This window comes from Hemibagrus wyckioides, linkage group LG11, assembly GCF_019097595.1.
Source record: "Hemibagrus wyckioides isolate EC202008001 linkage group LG11, SWU_Hwy_1.0, whole genome shotgun sequence".
Lineage (NCBI taxonomy): Eukaryota > Metazoa > Chordata > Actinopteri > Siluriformes > Bagridae > Hemibagrus > Hemibagrus wyckioides.
In genome coordinates this window covers 7,504,215-7,527,200 of record NC_080720.1, presented here as the reverse complement: position 1 = coordinate 7,527,200, position 22,986 = coordinate 7,504,215, and the positions used below count along the sequence as shown (strand labels likewise).

The window sequence follows — 22,986 nt, the reverse complement described above, 5'->3', positions numbered from 1 at the left end:
TGTTGCGCACTATTTAAGGAAATAGAACGTAACACCCTACGAAGTGCACACAAAAAATATATATAGATGTTTTGTTTGACATCCTGCCTATGAATAACAACTTCCGGGTGTGATCACAACCGCTTCCCGCTGGTCAAGTAGGCGTCGACAGTAACAAAACGTCATTTACGCGCGAAAAAAAAATAAAGTCGTCGAGACTTACACGAGTCGTGTTACTTGTAAGATTTAGGTTTTAAAACTTTTATACTGAGTTTTCTTCCAGATATATAATTCACATACGGTCAATGTGCACGCGAGCAATCGGATTAAAGCGCATTAATATCATTTAAAGGAGCTTTTAAAGGTAAGGAGATCGCTGTGGTCCGAGCCGAGACGCGGCGAATGGCCGAGTTCCAAATGGCTTCCTGCTCCCTTGAAGTGTGCACTAGATCATACTCTATATACGGATGAATCGTTTATATTCCACTCCAACGCACGGCTCAGTCATTTGATCTGTGTGTATAAGTCTAACACAGATGACTGTCTCTTCTGTATCGTTTCAGAAAAATGAGTCGCTACTCCACAAGACTGCGTGTGCGAAGAAAGTACACATGGCCTGGAAATCCCATCAGTGAAGACAGAAAGCTGAAGAAACTCTATTATGAGTAAGTTTAGAGCTGGATCCCTTGGGATTCAGACATCGTCATTCATATATATAAATATATAGAGCTGACAAGTAGACCTGGGGGAAAAAACTCAGGTCCATCACTCCGATCCTGGCACTTTATAAAATGTTTGAAATGCTCTCTCAGGTCTTTGTCCATATCTGTGGAAGGAAGGCCGGACAACACGGTGGTGTCTGTAGGTCAGTGTATTCTGATTGAGGGGGATGACGATGACAACCCGTATGTCGCACAGCTTCTCAAGCTTTTCTCTGACGGTAAGAAGTGCAGTCTCCTTCCAATGATGATCTCATCTTTTAGGCTTGTTAGCAAGGGAGACAAATCTAGGGTGCTGGTGGCTCGGTGTTTCTCGCCTACCATGCGGAAGGCCCGGGTTCGATTCCCAGCCAGTACCCAAACCCCAGCCACTGGATGCAGTGCCAGTCCCAAGCCCGGATAAAAATGAGAGGGTCGCACCAGGAAGGGCATCCGGTGTAAAACCTGTGCCGAGTTGTTGTGCAGACCGGTCAGTCCGCTGTGGTGACCGCTCACACACATAGGGAGCAGCCGAAAGATCAACAACAACAACAGCAAGGGACACAAATCTGATTTTCTGTCTTATTGTGATCTGCCAGATCATGGATCTGATTTAGGTGGTTAAGGTTGTCGGGATACTAATCAGAAGTTTGTGAGTTTAAATCCCAGGTCCACCAAGCTGCTACTTGTGGGCCCTCGAGCAAGGCCCTTAACCCTCAACTGCTAAGTAGTATAAATGATCTAAAATTCAAGATCCATAGTGTTTATTGTCATGTGCACAATGAGGAAACAAGTTTCCCTGTACAATAAAATTCTTTCTTTGCTGTCCACATTGAATGCCCTACAAGTACAGAAACTATGTAAAATAGAAATAAAACACGCAAACATAATAAAAATACAACTCATTAGATATAGACTATATTTAATTGTGTGTCAAACAGTATTACTTTAATATTAAAATGTAAGTCGTTGTGGATAAAGCCATCATCAAAATGCCGTAAACGTCTTGCTTTTTTCCCCTGTATTGGTGTTTTGGGTAACGTGGTCTTGGTCTGTTAAAGTAAAGCTTATGTTATTTCTTTACATATGCATAAACTTTAACAATAAGTAATTCTTTCTGAACCCATTGGGATGATTAAAAAGCTCAGTCTTGATTTGATTGATCTTTTTTCTGTCTCACTTTCATTTAGACTCAATATTGACTTAACTACTGAGTCTTGATTTCATCTCAGCTAGTCCTGGTCTTGGAGCAGAGAGGGTTAAGGGCCTTGCTCAAGGGCCCAACAGTGGCAGCTTGGCAGTACTAAAAAGAGACATATTCAGTCTGAGCAAAGAAAGCTTGTAATGTGAGTTTAGGGGCTTTAAGTCTGATTAGAAACAATTAGATTATTTACATTCACACAGTCCTGAGGGGAAAAAAACACAGATTTGTGTCATAGCCTTTGATGAGCAGCTCAGTGACCTGAGTAACCTGAATAACCTCCTGAATGTCCGGCAGACTCGGGTAAGCAGATGAAGGCGGTGGTGCAGTGGTTTGTGCGGATGTGTGAAATACCTCAGAGTAAAAGGAAGCTCCTGGGCCGGGATGCTCATCCACAAGAGATCTTTTACTACAAGGATCGCTCCTGTGATAACGAGGTGGACGCTCAGACCATCCTAGGAACAGTCCAGGTGTGTGTGTGTGTGTGTGTGTGTGTGTGTGTGTGTGTGTGATTCAGAATGTACCAGATTAGATATAGGTATTAGTCTCAGATTAAAAGTTTGTTAAAGATTTTAGCTGATCATTGAAGAGTTTCTTGAGGTCTCAGTATATACCCCATATATCGTTTGTCTTTATCTCATCTGTCTTTCCTGTTCAGATTAAACACGTTCCTGCCGAGGCTCCTTTCCCGGACGACAAAAGCAAAAACACTCTGTTTGTTAAACTTCAGTGGGACACAAAGAAATTTCAAGTCATGGATCCTGACTCGATGAAACCGCCTCAAAGTCCCAAATCTCCCCCGCCGGCCCAGCATGCACCACGACTCCGTGCTCTCCCCACCCCGGACCCCAGCGTGATGAAGAGGGCCATGTCCGGCGTGAACGCCCGCGGCTGCATGAGCACCGGCAAGATGGGTTCCACCGAGGCCGAGTCGGCTCACTCCGCCTCCAAACTGTCCGCCGCCAAACTGCTGAACGTGAAGAGGAGAGGCAGAGTCTCCTCCAACCCAAACATCCGCAAGAAGCTCGACCTGTGCAGTGAGTGCTGCTGGAGTTTCCTAGTCTGTTCTTTCACAAAAGTGCTTATTTTTTATTTCTGCTTTGTGTGAGTGGTTACACAGAATGAGAGTTATTTATTTATTTTTTCTTCATTTATTTATTTTTACCAGCTGATGTATCACATGCCAATATTTTTGGAGAAATATTTTATTTCTGATAATAACTGGCTTGAACCAATCAGGCAGCAACGTTTTTATTTATTTATTTATTTTAAATGTGTATATGTACTACTCTTATAAGCTTTGAATGTGTTCATCTGACTAATTCAAAATCTACGTACAGCAAAATGACGCACAGTGACCTCAGACTGATCGATTGATTGAGTGATTTATTTGATGCTTTAGGTCCGACGAAGAAACTGAGCAGAGACGATGTTCTTGGTGAGATCTTGGATGATGACCAGGAGACTGAGGAAGTGCTGGCCAGCAAACTCGGCGCTTCTCCACCTCGTCGCATCTCCATCTCCATCCGCCTGACCCCGCTCCCTACCGTGATCTGTAACAAGATTTCCACTGAAGGGGAGAATCCGTCCATCCAGCCTCCACAGAGCCCCAACAAACCCAATCACTCTGCTTGTGAAAACACCTCCAGCAGGTCAGCTTCGAGACAAGATGATGTTTATTTCATGTTTTAAAAAAAACCCAACAACAGTAGGGGATGTGCTCTTATAGGAACATACACTGATCAGGCATAACATTATGACCAGTGCCAGGTGACGTGAATAACTCCTCATCATGGCACCTGTTAGTGGGTGGGATATATTAGGCAGCAAGTTAACATTTTGTCCTCAAAGTTGATGTTAGAAACAGGAAAAATGGACAAGTGTAAGGATTTGAGGGAGTTTGACGAAGGGCCAAATTGTGATGGCTAGACCACTGGATCAGAACATCTCCAAAACTGCAGCTCTTGTGGGGTGTTCCCGGTCTGCAGTGGTCAGTATCTATCAAAAGTATCCTTTAAGTCCTGTAAGCTGTGACCTTAAAGGATCTGCTGCTTAAATCTTGGTGCCAGATACCACAGAACACCTTCAGGGATCCATACCTCGACGGGTCAGGGCTGTTTTGGTAGCAAAAGGCCGGGGGACCAACACAATATTAGGCAGGTGGTCATAATGTTAATCCTGATCTGTGTAATCAACTACTTTTGTGTTATTCCTCTTATACCACTACAATGTCCCATTTACATTTATTTTTTATCCTTTTCTAGTTATATTTAATTTTGTGGATCTTTAAACAAGTCACCCCCTGATTTTACTTAATGTTATAGCAGTTATTTTCTTAACACTCGTCCTCTCAGCACCCTCTCTACTTTTTTCCGTCTACTGAAGTTGAATTTATTGCCTCTTTTGTCTGTTGGCAGCTCAAGGCTAGATAAAAACTGAAACAGTACAAATTCTTAGCCCTGAGTGTCTCCTTCCATTTGAGCTTAATAATAAACACCACTGTAGAGTGTGACGTGAGGAAAAACATTCAGTTCAATTTCCATTCAACATGGAAACAAAAAAGTTTTTTGGCCTCTGGTTAAACAGTTAATCAGCACTTGGGTGATTAATGTAATGTAAAGACAATCCTGCTACAAAGCCTGCTGCTGCTCATCCAGGGACTTGCTCGGAGTCGAGCCTCTGGAAGACGACGTGTTCGAGTCAGAGGCACTTATCAATAAAGGCAGGACTCCTCGTAGGAGAGAGGCCACTCCCAGGAGAGCAGGTCTGCGGGGGCACAAGTAAGTTTGACTCCCCTGCTTTATAATGATGTGAGCAGACACACACTGCAACTCTGTTGGTGGTGGAGTTACAACACTCACACAACCTGATTTCAGCACCGTTTGAGTTCGTCTGTCTGATTTGTGATGTCCAGCAGTTTTACTCTGTCTGTGGTTCTTCCTCCAACTCCCAAAGCACTGCGGTGAAGGTTCATAATCTTTGCTCGATTTCAGATGAAGGAAAACGCACCACACCTTGGTGTCTATGTAATTTGGGATACGTCACATGCATGGGCTACTGATTATTTTGTAGCACGCAGAGAGGACACACCTATCTAGAGCTCTACACACATTTATTTGAAAATTCAAGGAAAATTGGTAAAGGTTTTAAAAATTGATGATAGTAACGTGTGTGTGTTTTGTCTGTTGGCAGCTCAAGAACTCCATCCAGGAAGAGAGAGTCAGTTTCAGTCCGAGAACCCGCTCTAGCTGTACTGTGAGTATATAGAGTTAATGAAAAAAGGCAGCATGCTAGCAACTAATGTTATAGTGAGTGTGTGTGTGTGTGCGCGAGTGCGTGTGCGCACGAGAGCATGTGTGCGAGACCTATTAGTTCCTCAGGAGCTCTTGGTTGCAGCACATCTCGTGACTATAAACGGTTGTAGAAAGTACATTATTTACTGTCCAGTGTCACCCAAATGAGGATAAGGGTTCCTTCTGAGCCTGGTTCCTCTCAAGGTTTCTTCCTCATATCTTCTCAGGGAGTTTTTCCTCGCCATCGTCGCCTCAGGCTTGCTCATTAGGGATAAATGTCAGGGATAAATAGTAACTTTAAACTTTATCATTTTTATTCCATGTTTCTATTCTTCTGTAAAGCTGCTTTGAGACAAAAAGAGCTATACAAATAAATAAATAAATTGAATCGAATTAAAATTTCAGTGCATGGAAACACTGTTTGTGTTTGTTCTGCTCTCAGGGCTGAAGAAGAGCACGAAGACTCACCTGCACAGACATCTGCCACTCCACGCTCCAAGAGGAAATCCGCCCAGCTGGTGTCCTCTCGCATTCGAAAGCAGCTGTGAGTTCTCGAGCTCGGGTATTGCGAAATGTCTCTCTTGTTTCTCTTCTTAATCTGATCTGGTGTATCGACTGTATCGCGTCGCAGGAACATCCTGACTAGCCGGGACGAGCTGCAGTCCGACGGGGAAGACGCCGATGACGACGGATGCTTCATGCCCTCGAAGCTTGACCTGGAGAGCAGCAGCGAAGAGGAAGAGGAGACGAAAATGGACAGTGAAGACGAACTTGTAGTGAAGAGGAGTAGGCGCTCGGCAGGTCCGAGGACGCCGTCGGAAAAGACTGCCCGCGCTTCTGCAAGAACCCCTCTCAAAACTCCGAGCAAGAAGGTACAGCAACGTGCAAATCGTGAAATAAGAGACGATTAAAGTCATACATTTTAGGCTCAGGCTTTCTTTATCACAAGCTCAAAGGCTTACAATGATAATTATTTGATTTAAATAATCAGATGAAACAAAAAGAACTATTTTAAAAAAAGAGTTTTTTCCCCCATCAATATTTTGTTTGTTAAATGTGGAAGGAAAATCCTTTAGACATGAACTTTTTTTGCTAACACTTAGCTTTTCACTTTCCCTTAGCTTTTCATTACATCATTAAAATTATTCTTCTATTCTCTTCCTTTCACCTCCCATGGATATAGTCTGCTCCTCCCACTCCCCGTACGCCTCGACACGCCACTCCCAGCATTCCTAGCAGAATTCAGCCAGCCAGGAAGCCTGGGAATGTATTGGAGGAAGCAAGGGCAAGGTAGGACGGTGTCATAACTCTTTCCTTAGACTTGTTTTTTAATTTCTGGGGGCATTTTCAAAGCAGTGTCTCCTCTGGTGTATAGATAATATTATCAAGCCTTTCATTTCATGCTGGCTCTGTTTGTTTCCATGCTTGAGTGATTTGTGTGATTTCCACATGGCTCTCTTTGTCTGTTTTTCTTTTCTTTCTCTTTTTTTTACACAGCTGATTTTTCAGGACCTTTCCAGCCCTAATCAACATGATTTATATTATTTTGCTGTTATTCAGACTGAGAGCAAATGAGCTGATACATGTGAAAGTGCATTGAAATAAACCGGAGTAAACAGCAAAGTGGTGCCCCAGCTATTATATAATAATTTAATTTTCTTGATTTTTATTTATTTTAAATGGCGTAGTTAGATGAAATCTCAAACTTTGCTGTGCAAATGACGCCTAGTCTTTATTTCCTATGAAAATAGAGAGGCTTTCATATCACTGCTGTTTCATGTCTGTTTAAGAAGTTACAGATTTATTATAGTTATTAAATTACAAAATATTTCTATTATGTCTCGGCCTATGTCTTTCCCCCTCCATGTCATTAAATCACTTTTCTTTCCCCAATAGGTTGCATGTATCTTCAGTCCCCGAGTCTCTGCCATGTCGAGAACAGGAGTTCCAAGACATCTACAACTTTGTGGAGAGCAAGATCATGGACGGCACAGGAGGGTGTGTCCGGCTGTTGTGTGTCCACAACTCGTTCCTGCTCATTTTCCTAGAAAGTGGTGTTTAATTGCATGCCGTGTGTTTATTCTACAGGTGTATGTATATCTCGGGTGTTCCCGGGACAGGGAAAACTGCCACGGTGCATGAGGTGATCAGGTCTCTGCAGCATGCAGCAGAGCAGGAGGAGATCCCGCCGTTTCACTTCATAGAGATCAACGGCATGAAGATGACCGACCCGCACCAGGCCTATGTCCAGATTCTTCAGGTTTGTACTACAGCTGTATTTCCACATTCTCCTTCCTTCCTCCTTCCCTCCCCTCCTTGCCTTTCCCTTCCCTTCCCTTCCCTCATTCTGATCTTGTTTGCGGTGCTGTGTGTTAGAAATTAACAGATCAGAAAGCGACACCGGATCATGCTGCTGCCTTGCTGGAGAAACGCTTCAGTACACCAGCACCGAAGAAAGAGACCACAGTGCTGCTGGTGGACGAGGTGAGTTCCCAAATCTGTTACAGGGCATCTGCTGAGCCTTCTTAATCAGATTCACAGAAGTTCCTAAATAGCATTCTGGATTATATGAATGTTTTCTTTACTCTAGTAAATAACCTAAGCATTGTTCTTAATTTAAACATTTTCAGTACAGGTTTGCTTTGTGGAATTCTCACTAATATATTATAATCTGACAAATGTAATGGCAAAAAATATTGACAAAAACATTGAAAATAGCCTAAAAACAACTGTACACCTCATCCTCAATAAACAAAAAAGAAAAAACCTAATATGTATGAATTTCAAGAATGCCTCCATGTCCCTCTGATATACCAAACACCTAGCTAACTAGCTTGCTGAATGTTAAGATCTGTATGACCAGTTACTTAGAATATCTCAATTTGCATCACATAGTGGAACCGTGTAAAAACACAAACAAATATATTTTCGTTTAACAGTCGAATTGAGAATCGAGTACAGTGCCTTCAGTTTTCTCCTACACAGATCATCTCATTTGCATATCGCAGCCCATGTTATGACATCACACAATTATGGCAAAGGTGTATTAAATGGATAAACTTGTACACTATATGTATAGTGCAGAAACACATAATCTAGATAACAGTGATTTAATACTGATTTAAAGTTACTGTTTTTTATTTTAGCTGGACCTTTTATGGACCAGGAAGCAGAACGTCATGTATAATATATTTGACTGGCCAACGAGACGACATGCACGCTTGGTGGTCCTGACTATCGCTAACACTATGGACCTGCCTGAGAGGATCATGATCAACCGCGTGGCCAGTCGCCTGGTAAGACTCCCATCAAGAAGATTTTATAATAAGGGGTGGTGAGAAACCTTGATAAGGAAGAGCGGAGAATATGGGAGGGAGTGTAGAACTGTATCAGATCTGAGAGATGGTAGAGTAAGGTTATAAAGAGCTTTAAAAGTGAGAAGAAGAATCTTAAAATCGACACGGTGTTTAATAGGGAGCCAGTGGAGTGTTTGAAGGGAAGGGATGATGTGTTGTATGATAGGAGTCTGAGTCTATAAGCCAGATAAAAGTGAATTACAGTAATCAATGTGTAGGAATGAAAAAACTGACCAATACGTGTGTGTGGTTTTGCAGGGGCTGACACGCATGTCCTTCCAACCGTACACCTTTAAGCAACTGCAGCAAATTATCACATCTCGACTGAACAGAGTAAAGGCTTTCGAGGAAGACGCTCTTCAGCTAGTCTCCAGAAAGGTAATAAGGTTGAAATTGTTTAACAAAGATTATCACAAATTTGACAGAGGCATGAAGAATAGAAAATTGAAGTGAATGTGATGGAGTATCCCTAAAAAACATTACTTTGAAAGAAATGAGTACAAAAAGTTATTGGAAAGAAACTCTTCAGGCCGATCTTCGGTGTCCGCCATGTTCAAAGCTGGAGTGAATACCAGTATCCACACTGGTCCTTTGGTGTATGATGGTTTTGGTGTATAAATGAGTGTCCCTCTAGACTTTACCTAATGGACAATATGCCCTGTAAAGCACCATCCTGGATCCTGCCATAGAAGTAACATTGCAGGACGACCATGAAGTCCTCGAGTACTCCTCATCAAAAATCAAAAGGCCTTTCCTGTCTGATTGCTTTTCTGATTGTGGTTGCGATTGTCATGTTGCATCCCCAGGTCGCAGCTCTCTCAGGTGATGCGCGTCGCTGTCTAGATATCTGCAGACGTGCCACTGAGATCTGTGAGCACGCCGGTCAGAAGGGTGCCATCGGATTGGTTGGAATGAGTCATGTGATGGAAGCCTTGGACGAAATGTTCTCCTCCTCTTATGTCACAGCTATCAGGTGTGTTGGAGAACACGTGTGTGTGTGTGTGTGTGTGTGTGTGTGTGTGTGTGTAAAGTTTCTTGTTTGTTTCCTGTACAGAGTTTAGCTTGAGTTGATTCATTATATTTTCATGAACACCATTTTCTGCTTGATTTGCATTTTATATTTATATTTAAAAAAAAAAAAAAAATTTTGGATTTAATTGTGCATAAAAAGCACATAGATAATCATTAAAATATTACATTTTTAATTATTTATGCCTATAAAAAATATTTTAATTATTTATGCATAATATATTATATAATAATAATATTTATTTCAGGTGTGCCTCGCTGCAGGAGCAGCTCTTCTTGAGGGCCGTGATTGCAGAGTTTCGCAGGCTGGGTCTTGAAGAGGCCACCTTTCAGCAGGTAGTGTCTGATTTAATGTGTCGCTGTAAGGTTGCGATCATAATCACCTGTGCAAATATCATTCATTTAAAACATCTAAAAAAAAAATCTTTGCATTGTCTGTTGAATAAGACTAAAAATCACTTTTTAAAAGTAAAATATCACTGAAGGTAATGTTTCAGAAACATGTTCACAGGTGCTTGAATCGAAAACAGATCATTAAGAAACCCTTAAAGTGCTAGACGTTTTTTGTTCATCTGGATAAAATGAGACTTGTTAGCCAGATTTGTGGGAAAATTAATCTTGTAACATGCAAACTATAGTATCAGAGATATTTTACATGTAAAAACCTATTAAGAAGCCCATTTAAGTATAGAATGCACTTATTCTGTTTGTCTTCATCAGTGTAAGGAATTAAACATGACCGGCTAGTACAAAGTTGATTCTTTTCCTCTAGCAGCATGTCTCTTATCCTACAATAATTTGCCAATACTAATGACACAATACGACTTTTGTAAACAATCATTCCATCATTAATAAGACTAAAAAAAACGATAAGCTGGTCATCTTAAGGAAGTACAGAGCACCGAAGTCCTTCCTGTGTTTAAAATAAAATTGGAAAAACAGCTTTACCTCTTTACCGACAGTGGAGACTCCTTCCAAAATGAGAAATTCTCCTCACAGAAAATGATGCTTTTTCTAATTCCATTTAAGTAGAGCATCTTGCATACATCCTCAGAGCTGCCGTTAAAGCCTTTAGTAAACTTTCTGATTTTAGAAATCCCACAGTGCTGAGGTATAGTTATATCTGGGGCAGTGGCACACATTCTGAACAGCTTTCTCACACCCTGCGCCTGCTGTAATGAGCAGTATGGTTGACTTGTGAAGAGGAACAGTTGGTGCTAAATAAGTTTCTGTTCCTCTTTCCCAGGTGTTTGTACAGCACCAGGCCTTGTGTCGGGTGGAAGGGCTGCAGCCAGTGAGCGTGTCCGAGAGCCTGGCTGTGTGTCAGAGGTTAGGAGCATGTCGTCTGCTCCTGCTCGAGCCCAGTCGTCTGGATCTTCTCCTCCGTGTTCGCCTCAATCTCAGCCAGGACGATGTGCTTTATGCGCTGAAGGCGGATTGAGACCGTGTGTGTGTGTGTGTGTGTGTGTGTGTGAGATGGATAGAGACCACCAAATCTTCAGTAAAGCTGAACATACGTTGTTGGATTTACACACTGGACCAACAGATGCTACCTGGTACTGCTTGATTAGAAGCATTAGACTGGCTGTTTTCTGTACAGACTAACAGAAGTAGTGCAATTTCCATCAATGCACATGATACAATTTTTCTTTCTGTCTTTCTTTCTGTCTTTCTTTCTTTCTGTCTGTCTTTCTTTCTGTCTTTCTTTCTTTCTTTCTGTCTGTCTTTCTTTCTTTCTTTCTTTCTTTCTTTCTTTCTTAAATATATAAATAAATAAATGTTAGACTCTGTATGTAAAACAACAATACATCAAATTGGGCTTTTCAATCAGGAAATTCCCTAATGCATTGTTGTTGAGCATAAAATATACTCTCTGCAAGTAAAGAAAAATTGTGTTTTTAATGTTGGAGAGCAAGTCTCCCCCCCATCTTTCATTTAGTCTTCACCATTTTTTGTCTAGGAAGGTCTGTCTCAATATGTGCGTTATGATGAATGTTGTAACTGAATTTCATAACCCAAATAATTTCATAATGTTTATGGTTTTAGTTTAAATATCATTCTAAATAAAGCTATTGAAAATCATTTTGGGTCATGTGTGGGTTTATTTTATTTTATTTTGTGTGTGTGTGTGAGATTTGGTTAGTTGTTAGTGCAGTAACTACACTTCACAAGTACGCGGTCACAAGTAACTAAAACCATAGACTCAGGACTTTCTGTTCAAGTGGTCAAACCAAAGCTTGAGTAAATAACCGTAAATCCTCTTTCTAATGACAAATAGATCACGATTAGATGACTGATATTATTATTATAACAGCTTCAGGTCATTTATTGGTGCATCTTGTGTGTGGGGTACAATTTTAGTATAAATTTGTACAGCAAAAATACACTATTGTGAATATGCTACAAATGGTGCGACTTAAAAAGATGTCCTTTAAAGTTTCGCACATGTGCTCCAAAAAGGTATAACAGTATTTGATGGTTAGCCCAGCCCATTCAGTCATACATTTAAAAAAAATAGTTTGAGGAAAATAATGCAGATATTAATCTAAATTAAAATACAAAAGATTGCTAAATCTGCAAGATATTTTGCTATACTTTAACACATGCTGTTAATAATATAAAAGCTATTTTATAATCTGGATTTGAAGCACATTTTAGTGATTGCACACTGCATAAATGTAATAGTTTACAACAAGGTGAACTCTTATCTCATCTCTAATAAAAATTTTACAGCTGAAATATGTGATAAAAGTTCGCTTAAATGCTTAAAAGTCTGGCAGTTTTTAACTTCCAGGTATATTTTTTTATGTTTCATCTAAATTAAGAATATGCTGATCTCAGTGTCAACGACAGTTTTAGCTTTTCATCTGTCTTAGAAAATATCAAAGTGATGGCTGCAAGGAAATAAGTGGGTTTTTACCACAGGTACTTCAACAGAAACTATACAAACCGTTTAGTAATTAAGTTGTGCAAGTGTTTCTCTCTAAATGAGCCTTGAGCTTTCAGAATAATGTCTTCAGAGACTTTCCATACTGTACGGCCTCTAGTTTTCGTATAAGTAGTAAGAAAGTATATTTGCACTACTCTCAGAGATGCTCAGTTTTGACCTCTCTTTCAATGCTTTTAAACCTGACGGGGTCTTCCTACTGCATGCAGGTTAAACCCTAAAAGATTTCCCTGCACTATGTCTACTGGGAGATGAATCTGCCCTTTCCTTTTCACTCTTCCTTAGCTGATGCTACCGTTTCCAGATTGGTGTAATGGCCAGTTATGGTGTGGAGGCTCGCAATCTCAGCTTGTAAATAGGAATGGTTAAGGATGTTGGTGGTGGAGATTGAAAAAATGTCTGAACAAAGAGGAGAATAACAGCAGACTTTTTCCTCAAGCTGATCCAATGACGTATTCAGTCCATAAACATAATCATTCCCGTTCAGGCTTGAGATATCGTGGACAGGACTCGACTTCAAGATGACATACTCTCGGTTCATCTCCAGGCCCTGCTCCTCATTTTTATCCACAGCCAACTGGTATTGTGGGAAATATGGGCAGTTCGGTGTCCAGGAACTTTTCTTCGTGACTTGAGCCTCCTTTTCGGACATGATCTCCACCACAGAAGGGACGTCATCATCATACAGCTTGATGTTGGGCTCCTAGAGTATTGGCACAGCATTATAACTTCTGGTTATAAAATAAATATGGAATTAGTAGCACCAGTACTGTACATCACATATTAGACGTTTATTTGGTAAAATTATGTGTACGTATTTGCTATGGGTTAATATGTGACCCACACACACATACATATTTCTTTTTCTATTTCAGAAAATGAAAGTTGACCAATGTGCTCCTGAAAATAGTATAACTATAGAATAGGATTATGCTTAAGTAAATTCTACAATGCCTAAATCATGCCCATTCAAGCCATGTATCATGGTTTGCTCGCACAATTCTATTAATAACACGGCAAGATGTAATTCACCCAGTGTTGTCCATCGATATCTTTCAGGAAATTTTCCAGGACATTGTTCAGATTTGGGACTGGTGGCCACAGAAGCTGCTTGAGCTTACTAAAGAACAAGGATTGCAAACATAACATGAATCACACACAGGTATCAATACACGTTTGTCTATTTAAAATTTTGTACAGTGTTAATATGTCTGTTGTTCAAACTGATTAACATACCTGGAGAAGGAGAAGAACAATAGAGCAGAAATGAGTAAGCCAAAAGGTACACACACAAAAAACAGCAACCCTGTATCGGGGTAGAAACGCCAGTGAACATCTTATTAAGTCAAATGTTTGTGTTTCTTGGATTGTGTTTGAGAAAACCTGAGTACATGTTTCTGAAGTAAGTTGTTTTGTGAGAGGTTTTGACCAATCACTCCAGTGCCCGCCGTACAATAATCCATTGGGGATAGCTTTTATTTGCATGGTGTACTGGCCACTGGCTTGCACATCCAGACAGATACTGGTACTGGGATTTTGCAGTGTAAAAAGCTGGCACACAAAAGCATTTCATTTTCAGAGATGAAAACTTCGTCAGAGACATGACATATTCCATTCTTCTTTGTCCTTTATGTTTGTACTTGTGTATGTTCCTTACCTTCCACTCGCTCTCTCCTTGTAGCTGGTAGCGAATCTGATATATTAAATGCTCAGATATTTGTGGAAGAGGAGAGAGCCATCTTAGACAAAGCCTTTCTCCAATGATCTCCCCTTTCAGCCCTCCTGGAGGCTCTGTTTTGACTAAACATGAAAAAAAAAAGACTTTTCATTCTGAAGTCAGGATATTACAATAAATAAAACATCATATTTTAATACTGCACTTTTTTAGAGCCAGCACTAAGCGACCGATTTGATCTCAAGCAGTAATATTCCCTATTTCCGACACACTTTGCTTTGAATCAAAAAGGTTGTTTTCTCAATGTGATGTGCTTGGTGTTCACCGTCATTTGGGTACGATTGTTCTCCAGATCTTGGCAGTTATTAAGCTGTTAGTCAAAAGAAGTTTCACTTTTATGTCTTTGCTGCAATCTGTATGTGTGTATGAGACTGATAATTTATGAGCATTTATCAACATACGCACCCTATTATGGAAATGTTTTGCACAGCATAGTGACCTAGCTGCTTAGGAACAGAACAACTGGCTATAATGTAATTGACACCTAGAATGACCTTGTTTTGAAGATGTTCACTAGCATCAACCATAACTGTGAGAAGTAGTGTGTGTCATTCTTTAATAAATAATAATGTATAAATAATAATTTACTAAAACGTTAGTAGAATGTGTAATGATCAGACAATCAATATTCTGTACTAGGACTGTCCCTTGAAACATAAATGTACATAGAAATAAAGTCACAGTATTTGAAAAAATAAAAGCTTACTGCTATTGTTCATCCTGAACTTTTCCATGTAAAAGGTACGGGTAAAGTGCCCGAATGTAGCATTAAGGTAAACTTGAAACACAGTGCATTCATCTCCATAGAGAACACACTGACTCGCCGAGGCATTACTCTTCCCACAGGTCTTCCAATTCCCCCAAATATTTCTGAAAAAGAAACATCATACTCAACCAGTGATTCCTTTTATTCTGAATAATTACAGAGACTACAGTGTATATACAGTGCGGATTACATAGTTACCTGTCGGTTTGTTGGTAATGTAAGTTTGCATGACCATATCGCTCCTCGTTCCACTGACAACGGACTTGGTGTAGGTCGGAAGTGTGGCACTTTAACTCAATGTCACCTACAACAAAAAGAGTTTAGATTTTAAAGCCACAGACAATTCATGTGCTTCACTGAATGAATAGAATGTTTCTGACAGTTTATCTGATTTCTTTTCAGACTTTTTCCCCCCAGTTTTCTCCCTGAGGTTGTCATGGCCAATTCCCACCCATAAGGCAGCCCTATCATATCACCTGATACCAACCAACCAAGAAGGAACATGAAGAACTGCACATTTCTCAAACTGCTGCTCAAGTAGCATCAGAGGGAAGACAGCAATTTTATTCTGTCTGAGTGTGCTACGTCTTCCTCTGAGCAGCAATTTTGCCCAATTTTGCTTTCTTGGGCTCCCAGCCATGAAAACATCTAATCTCCAGGTGACATGGAGAACCTGCCAGTCAGGCGCCATTTTGAACAGATATAAATAAATTAGCATTTTTAACAAAAACGTTCAGCAATGATTATAGATGTAATCTAAATATTTACCACAGACTGAAATTTATAAGGATTTTTATTAATAAGGATATATACTTACTACTTAAAATTTACCAACAAATATTTATGTATGTAAATATGGATTTAGTTATTTAATTGGATTTCTAAAGTAAAGGAAAATGTCTTGTAGTGCTTTTAAAAGTTTAAAAGTGGCACCCCATGAATATCAGTCTAAAAGATTTAGATAAGTCTGGATGTGGCTTTACAATAAACCAAACAAAAATCATTTAGATGGAAATGCATGCACGTAATTTGTAAAATGTAAATTAGCACCTATATTTTTTTGGCTCTGAGCTCTCTCACCTGCTGTCTGAGGTACCATGACTGAAACTGGATGTGACCAGTCACTCCAGTGGCCTCCAGTATCATCAAAACTTATCTTAACCCTTATCTGCACTGTGCATAGCTGTCCTGGGACCAGGGAGATCAACATATGCTCACACTTGGAACCTTTTTTCTATGTAAATAAATAAATAAATAAAAATATCATCATCATCATCATCATCATCATCAACAACAACAACAACAACAACAACAACAACAACAACAACAATAATAATAATAATCACTGCAAAACATTTCTATAGAAGAAGTGTGCAGTTTGAGTCTGTTTGCAACTCACATGTTTAACCGTATCCTGCAACGTTTTAGATGTGTAACGTAGCTCATACTGCATATGATTTGTAAATTCTTCTTGTGCTGGTGCCAGCCACTTAACCAGAATTTCCCCAGGCTTTCCAGTATGGTGAAGAGACACATGTGATGGAGGATTTAACAGGCCTAGAGAGAGGAAACACTTATCAATAACTCATTCACAGACACTAACTCTGTATAATATGTACATGATTCTTACAGTTGTTCTCTACATCAGTGCTCTTGCTGTAGACAATTGTGTTGTTTTCTTTTTCCACCACTTTGATGTGTGTGGAGGAAAATATAAAGACGTCACTGGGTGGGAAGAAGCAGACATGGACGATTGTTCTTTCGGCAGTCTCCTGTTGACTTATATTACATCTTCTCTCTGCACTGTAGATAAGAATAATATAAGGACAAATACACAATATAATATTAATTGTAGTAGTAGTTGTAATAATAATAATAATAATAATAATAATAATAATAATAATAATAATAATAATAATAATAAGAAGAATAGGAATAATAATAATAATAATAATAATAATAATACTAAGAAGAAGAAGAAGAAGAAGAAGAAGAAGAAGAAGAAGAATAGGAATAATAATAATAATAATAATAATAATAATAATAATAATAATAATAATAATAATAATAATAATAGAAATAGAAAAGCTGAAAGCAAAATTGCTAAATTTTCATAGGCCAAGACAAAACCAGACTTGATGAGCTGCAAATCCAGACACGCTTCAGTTGTTGCCTAGGCAACCAGAGGTAAGAGATTAAAAAGTAAATTTTTATTTCACTCATGACGTGTCTGTTTTAACCACAGACAGTGGTGCAATTCTCTGACTGTGGGAGAAAAGATCTAGATGAACAGATGGGCACAGGGTGGCATTGGTGATGTAGCTGCTGTGACCTGTGGTGTTGTCTGCTGCTACTTTGTTGTTTAGACAGGTGTCAAGATAACGTGAACCAAATCTGGTGAGAACTGGACAGAACTTGGAGGAGGAGTCAGTTAGATGTATGTTATTGTAGCTTTTGACCAGTAGGTGGCGTTAACAAGAAATTTGCTGCGTAGTCAAGGTCAGGGATGTCCAGTCTTTTCCGCAAAGGGATGGTGTGGGTGCAGGTTTTCATACCAGTCAAGCCACCTGTTAAATCAGTTGATCTTGACTTTCAATAGACTTAGGTGTGGCTTCAGCTTGGTTGGAAAGAAAACCTGTACCCCACCTGCCTTTTTTGGATAAGACTGTACGCGCCTGGTCTAGGGGCATTATGAGATACAGCCTCACTTCTTGTTCTCTGTCAAATTCCTTTGCCCATTATGAGCAAACCATTTTGAAATGAAATAACTAATAATGAAATAAAAAATAATGAAATAACTTTTGTGAGATTGAAATTTTGTGATGATGGACAGAATTTTTGGGAGGAGTAGCAAAACCAACTGCTTTTAAATATTTACATTTTATAAACCTTTACATTTTAGGCATTATTGACCATTAAAAAGTCCAGAAGAAGAAGAAGAAGAAGAGGAAGAAGAAGAAGAAGAAGTAGTAGTAGAAGAAGAAGAAGAAGAAGAAGAAGAAGAAGAAGAAGAACAAGAACAAGAACAAGAAGAACAAGAACAAGAAGAACAAGAAGAAGAAGACCAAGAAGAAGAACAAGGAGAATTTGGTCAGTCAGATTTAATAAAATATATTATGTATAGTTTACATACAAATATTACATTCCTCAACAAAATGTGATTTCAATGCTTACACTACCTTAAACTTTCTTACTCAATGATGTAGAGTGAGAAGGATCAATTCACCTATCATTAACATAAACCTATTAGACTGAGAAATCTCACAAAGATATTGGCACTGATAAGAACTATAACTGTACTGTAGTATTAAATGACTTAAAACCTGCATGGCAGTAATATTTCTGTTGCAAAACACCAGAGCACCAAAACACCAGAACTCGAAAATGCCTGCTCAAATCATTTTGGAGGAACAAAAACTAAATGTGTTACTAGTTTAATAGATTAATGAAACATTTCAAACTAAATGTTACTCAATTCAATCATGTGGAACCGATGTACGCATTTGAATTTTGCAGTGCAGGGTGACAACACACCTTCATTATTTGGCTCTCTTATAATAATAATAATAATAATAATAATAATAATAATAATAATAATAATAATAATAATAATAATTATTATTATTATTATTATTATTATTATTATTATTATTATTATTATTATATAATTATAACATAGTAAACAGTATAATGAATACTAAACAATAACATAAAAGATTATACAATAAACAATGAAAAAGTTAACAAGTGTATTATATGATGTTTGTTGAAATGTTACGCATCTGCAGGTCTATTTATGAATTAAGGTCTATTTATGAATTAAGCCAAAGGCTCACAGTTCTGGTTCTGGAGTACCCCATGTCCTACTGCACATTCTGGTGGTTGTTTTGGCTTATAGCAGCTAATTAACATCCTTTCCTGAGTTTATTTTTATTTTCACTTTTTTTTTTTTTGATATTTGCTTTTTAGATAAGTAGTCTCATCACATATTGTACTCACTCGTCATCTGTCTGATAAAGGAAATCAAAGGATTGTCCTACAGGTGCCTTCCAGAAGCAGGTGAAGTCAGAAAAAGTTCTAGTGAAACACACTGGGTATGGCTTAGCAGTCAGCAGCACCAAATCTAGGAAACCAAAACATGGTGATAAGTAAAAATGCAGAACAGAGCACACTGTTGACATCCAAATGATAATAACTATATGAGAAATTTTCTCTTATACCTCAACAATTTGCACAACCAGCATTTACATAATTTTATTTCTGATCAAATAAAATAGGACACTGTAATTAAATGCTTCATAAATGCATTTAATGTTGTCCTGTTATTGCTGTTGTTACAGCAGCTATAAATAATCCTATAGTGGGAAACTTTAGCCTTATGGTTGTTTACAAAGCCCTAACACAGGAGAATCCTTTCAAAAATGTTTCACTATACCAATGATTATATATTTTGATTGTTAAAGAGCAATGTCTTTTTAAAATGTTTTTAAGGCTTAGATTTTGGGACCCTGTGATCCATAATACGAGTCCCTGAATATCACTGTGTATTCTACTAATCAACACAAAAGTACTATATTTTAGCTTAGATAATAAATGTAAAATATCAAATATTCATCAAATTGAATGAAAAAAAATTAAACTTTAATATAACAAATGAATACAGGAACACTTTCTTCAATCTATGCCTTAAAATAAGTAGACACTCCAAGGGGTTAAATTATCCCCCAAAAAATTTTCTTACCTTGTTTTGACAGATGAGGGCTGCAATTCACTTGCACAGACGGAATGAAGAAGAGTATTAACCAGGTTATCCGTAGATCCATTGTCTATGCAGCTACATGTTTAACCCATGACTATTCAGAACAGTGAGAGGTAATTGTCTTGATACATGTTTGTGTGTGTGTGTGTGTGTGTGTGTGTGTGTGTGTGTGTGTGTGTGTGAATTTGTGCAAAACAAGTAAAGGAGCAAAATTTGTGTTGGGTGTTGGGGTGACTATGGTGGGCGGATCTAATATGTTGGCACAATAGGAAGTCGCACGAACACTCTTCAGACACACAACACATTCACAAACCAGTTGGCACAAAGTTTTAACAAATCTATACATGCAAAGTGAAAACTGACACGTTAGGGTAGTCTAGTTTCAATGCTAGAAACTCAAAGGAATTCATACTATAACAGCATAAAATTCGGCGTATAGAGTGAATACAGTGGATATAAAATTTAATGTGATTTAGCAACCTAAAAAGTTCAAGTGAAAAACAAATAGAAACATTTTAGCCTTAAAAGAGTCTTAAAATAACCTTTGCTCACACACCCAATGAAACATGTGATAACGCTTGGTATTTACCAATCACATTTGAACTTATGTTAAAATGTAATTATATAACAATTAGTTCCGGTCCATTAATTTGACTGGATGAGCTGTGTACCAACAATGTTGATATTTTCCTATATTAAATCCTTTACTATAGACAATTTGGTGGCATCATAAGTTGATATGACAGATGTGATATTTTTATTTATATAATATAACTGTAGCGAGTTCAGTGTGTTTTAGGAAAGAGGAAACTGGAGGCAGGCTTGGGAAACTCAAAGTGCTTTATAGTTCAACTTTTGCTTTTCAGCACTTCCATTTTATACACACACATGACTCTTTGTGCTCAGCTTTCTCCCCCTCTGGTTCTCAGCTTTCCCTCTTTCATCTCTTCAATAGAAAAGTGTCATTAATACAATTCAGCACAGGTGTGTGATGCGTACCACTCCCTTTCCTTTGCTTCAGCCTCTAGTCACAAACCTGTGCTTGACCATGCCCTGAGATGACACGGTCACAAGCCTCCTGTCAGATGTGCCCGTCTGTAAAACAAAAGGGAGAGAGAAATCAGGGATATTTAAAAGGTTGCCACCACGGAGTGCACCGGTTACCTTTGTGAAAGCCTGTTGGCATGATTCCATCTACTAGACTGGATCTGGTCCTCCCTTTTTAGTAAGGTTAATCAGTGGGCATCCAAAACCAGCCTGCCCAAAAACTCTCACATCCTTTTTGGTCTTAGTTCTTAGGTTGCAGTAGGGTCCCATTTGCTGCAGTCTTCCACTCATCCCACTGTATACTTCTTTGGGTTTACTGTGTGATCTCAGGACAGCCATTTCAGACAAATGCTGCATATGCCACTGCCACTACTCTAAATAATGATATCATCTAAAGAGGCAACAGTGTGTGTGGGTGAGTTGCTGGAACATCGCTGGAACAACCCAAAAGGAAGGGGAGTCAAGGGGATCTGCCAATACCCCATTGTCAAATCCGGTGTCAAGTAAAAGCAAGCCATACCTAACTGATTGAGCAGGTCGTTAATGCGAGACATTATGTACATCACGTTTTTGACACTACATCGACTTTTCTAAAATCCACACAGAGCCCGACCAAACCTTGGGCATTAAAACCACTGGGCTGAACTAGTCACTGTGCAACTCCTTGATTGTTTTTTTTGTGTTTGGGTAAACTATAAACTATAGGATTGGCTAGGTACCACCACCTCTGGGGTGTCTCAGTTTGGTGTTCTATGAACTTATTGTTACCAAGGAGATGCAAGAACACATCAGAAAACTCCTGGCAACCTCTGTGATTTGGGACAGTGAGAGGTGGTCCCCTCAAGGGTTATCCCTCCTTGGAAAGACTATTGCCAATGTAGGTTCAGGAAAAATGTCTCAGGCCACATGAGTTGGCCACTGTTTCCATGGATAAGGGGCAGTGAAGAGTGGGGAGAGATTGGCCAGGGGAAGGAGAAAGGCCAAGGTCAAGAAAGGCCAAGGTCCTCAGCCAACTGGACTGCCTCATCCAGAGACACTGGATAGTGGCACTGGACCCATTTCTCCATCATCTCTAGTAATCAAGCGACAAACTGTTCCAGCACCATAAAATTGATCACGTTGTCGACAGGCATCTTGGAACTGCTGAGTGAATGCAAACTGGTGGCTGATATCCCAAAATTCCAGCAAGTGGAGGAGCTGACTCTGTTCTTGGCTGCACCTGACCTGCTGCAAAATCAGCAGCTTGAGATCAAGTAAATACAGCATTATGTCAACCAGAAGCTGTTGGGCGCAAGCTGGGCTCCCCAGATAGTTGCGGCAGCAGGCAGACCGCTGCTCAGGCTACCACTGGAGTACCCTCTTGCTGGACCAATCTCTGGAGCCGCTGCTGGTCTTCTGCCTGGGCTCGGCAAAGGGCCTGAAAGCCCTGCGCTGAGGACTTCTCTTTCAGCTGGTACTGGTAATATAGCTGCTTTGGGATCTATTTAAGTTACACAAAGACCTAAGCATGCTGGACATTACAAATGTAACAGAATGCAAATATATAATGCAGACTTATTATCAGATACTTATTATTACTTTTATTATTATTACAAAAAATTGCACAAGGGCTCTTTCCAGGATTCTTCAGTGTATGAATATTTGGAGCTCTAACCGGATGTAGAATCAGATAGTGGCATTTTGTTACACCTTAACTGGGCATACTTTTGAAACAGGGAAAAAAAGTCAAACTACTGTTGACAACTACTGCTATGCAAACATGTCCTAGGTTGGCATATCAAGAAATAAAAATCTAGAATAATAGTGATTAAATAAAGACATGAGTAGAATGAACTGTTGGTAGAATGATGATTTGTTGACACCTCTAAGAGTGTGTATGTGTAAGCAAGAGTTTTTGAAAGATTGTGCTAGTGGGAAGGAAACCGAGTGTCCTCAGCGTGACAAGTCCAGTGCCTGTGGTTTAGAGAGGAAACCATCTGACAGATCACTGAGCTGCAGAAGGCAAGAGGCCCCTAACCTCAATACCTCTACTGACAGTAGTGAGAATGAGAAAGAAAGTGAGTGAGAGGGAGAGAGAAATAAAGAGAGAGAGAGAGAGAGAGAGGTGAAGGTTTGGGGCGTGGGGGCAGAGTGTGCAGGGTTCATTTGCTTTAATTAAATCCTCCAGATCAGACAG

The 22,986-nt window shown here is 39.3% G+C and overlaps 2 protein-coding genes across 4 annotated transcripts; one reads left to right on the top strand and one right to left on the bottom strand.

Moving 5' to 3' along the window:
* The first annotated feature begins 58 nt into the window (after positions 1 to 58).
* Positions 59 to 11,545, top strand: orc1 (origin recognition complex, subunit 1). Of its 3 annotated transcripts, XM_058403230.1 has the most exons (19): positions 59 to 343; positions 543 to 644; positions 792 to 919; positions 2,176 to 2,348; positions 2,537 to 2,915; positions 3,281 to 3,530; positions 4,536 to 4,658; positions 5,071 to 5,133; positions 5,614 to 5,715; positions 5,803 to 6,043; positions 6,355 to 6,461; positions 7,068 to 7,169; positions 7,260 to 7,431; positions 7,548 to 7,655; positions 8,318 to 8,467; positions 8,786 to 8,905; positions 9,334 to 9,500; positions 9,805 to 9,892; positions 10,803 to 11,545. In XM_058403230.1, exons 2-19 carry the CDS (start codon positions 547 to 549, stop codon positions 10,995 to 10,997), a joined length of 2,766 nt encoding a protein of 921 aa, XP_058259213.1. In that variant the 5' UTR covers positions 59 to 343; positions 543 to 546; the 3' UTR covers positions 10,998 to 11,545. The 3 variants fall into 3 exon arrangements, with proteins under 3 accessions (XP_058259213.1, XP_058259215.1, XP_058259214.1); XM_058403232.1 differs by lacking the exon at positions 4,536 to 4,658 and having other exon boundaries at positions 64 to 343; XM_058403231.1 differs by lacking the exon at positions 59 to 343 and having other exon boundaries at positions 383 to 644.
* Positions 11,546 to 11,766: 221 nt separating this feature from the next.
* mpl (MPL proto-oncogene, thrombopoietin receptor) lies at positions 11,767 to 19,966 on the bottom strand. Its single transcript, XM_058403234.1, has 12 exons — positions 19,746 to 19,966; positions 19,004 to 19,127; positions 16,635 to 16,807; positions 16,404 to 16,561; positions 16,085 to 16,238; positions 15,203 to 15,308; positions 14,945 to 15,108; positions 14,161 to 14,303; positions 13,895 to 14,054; positions 13,740 to 13,809; positions 13,536 to 13,623; positions 11,767 to 13,206 (listed from the first exon to the last, which is right to left on the bottom strand). Exons 1-12 carry the CDS (start codon positions 19,825 to 19,827, stop codon positions 12,775 to 12,777), a joined length of 1,854 nt encoding a protein of 617 aa, XP_058259217.1. The 5' UTR covers positions 19,828 to 19,966; the 3' UTR covers positions 11,767 to 12,774.
* Between the last annotated feature and the right edge of the window lie 3,020 nt (positions 19,967 to 22,986).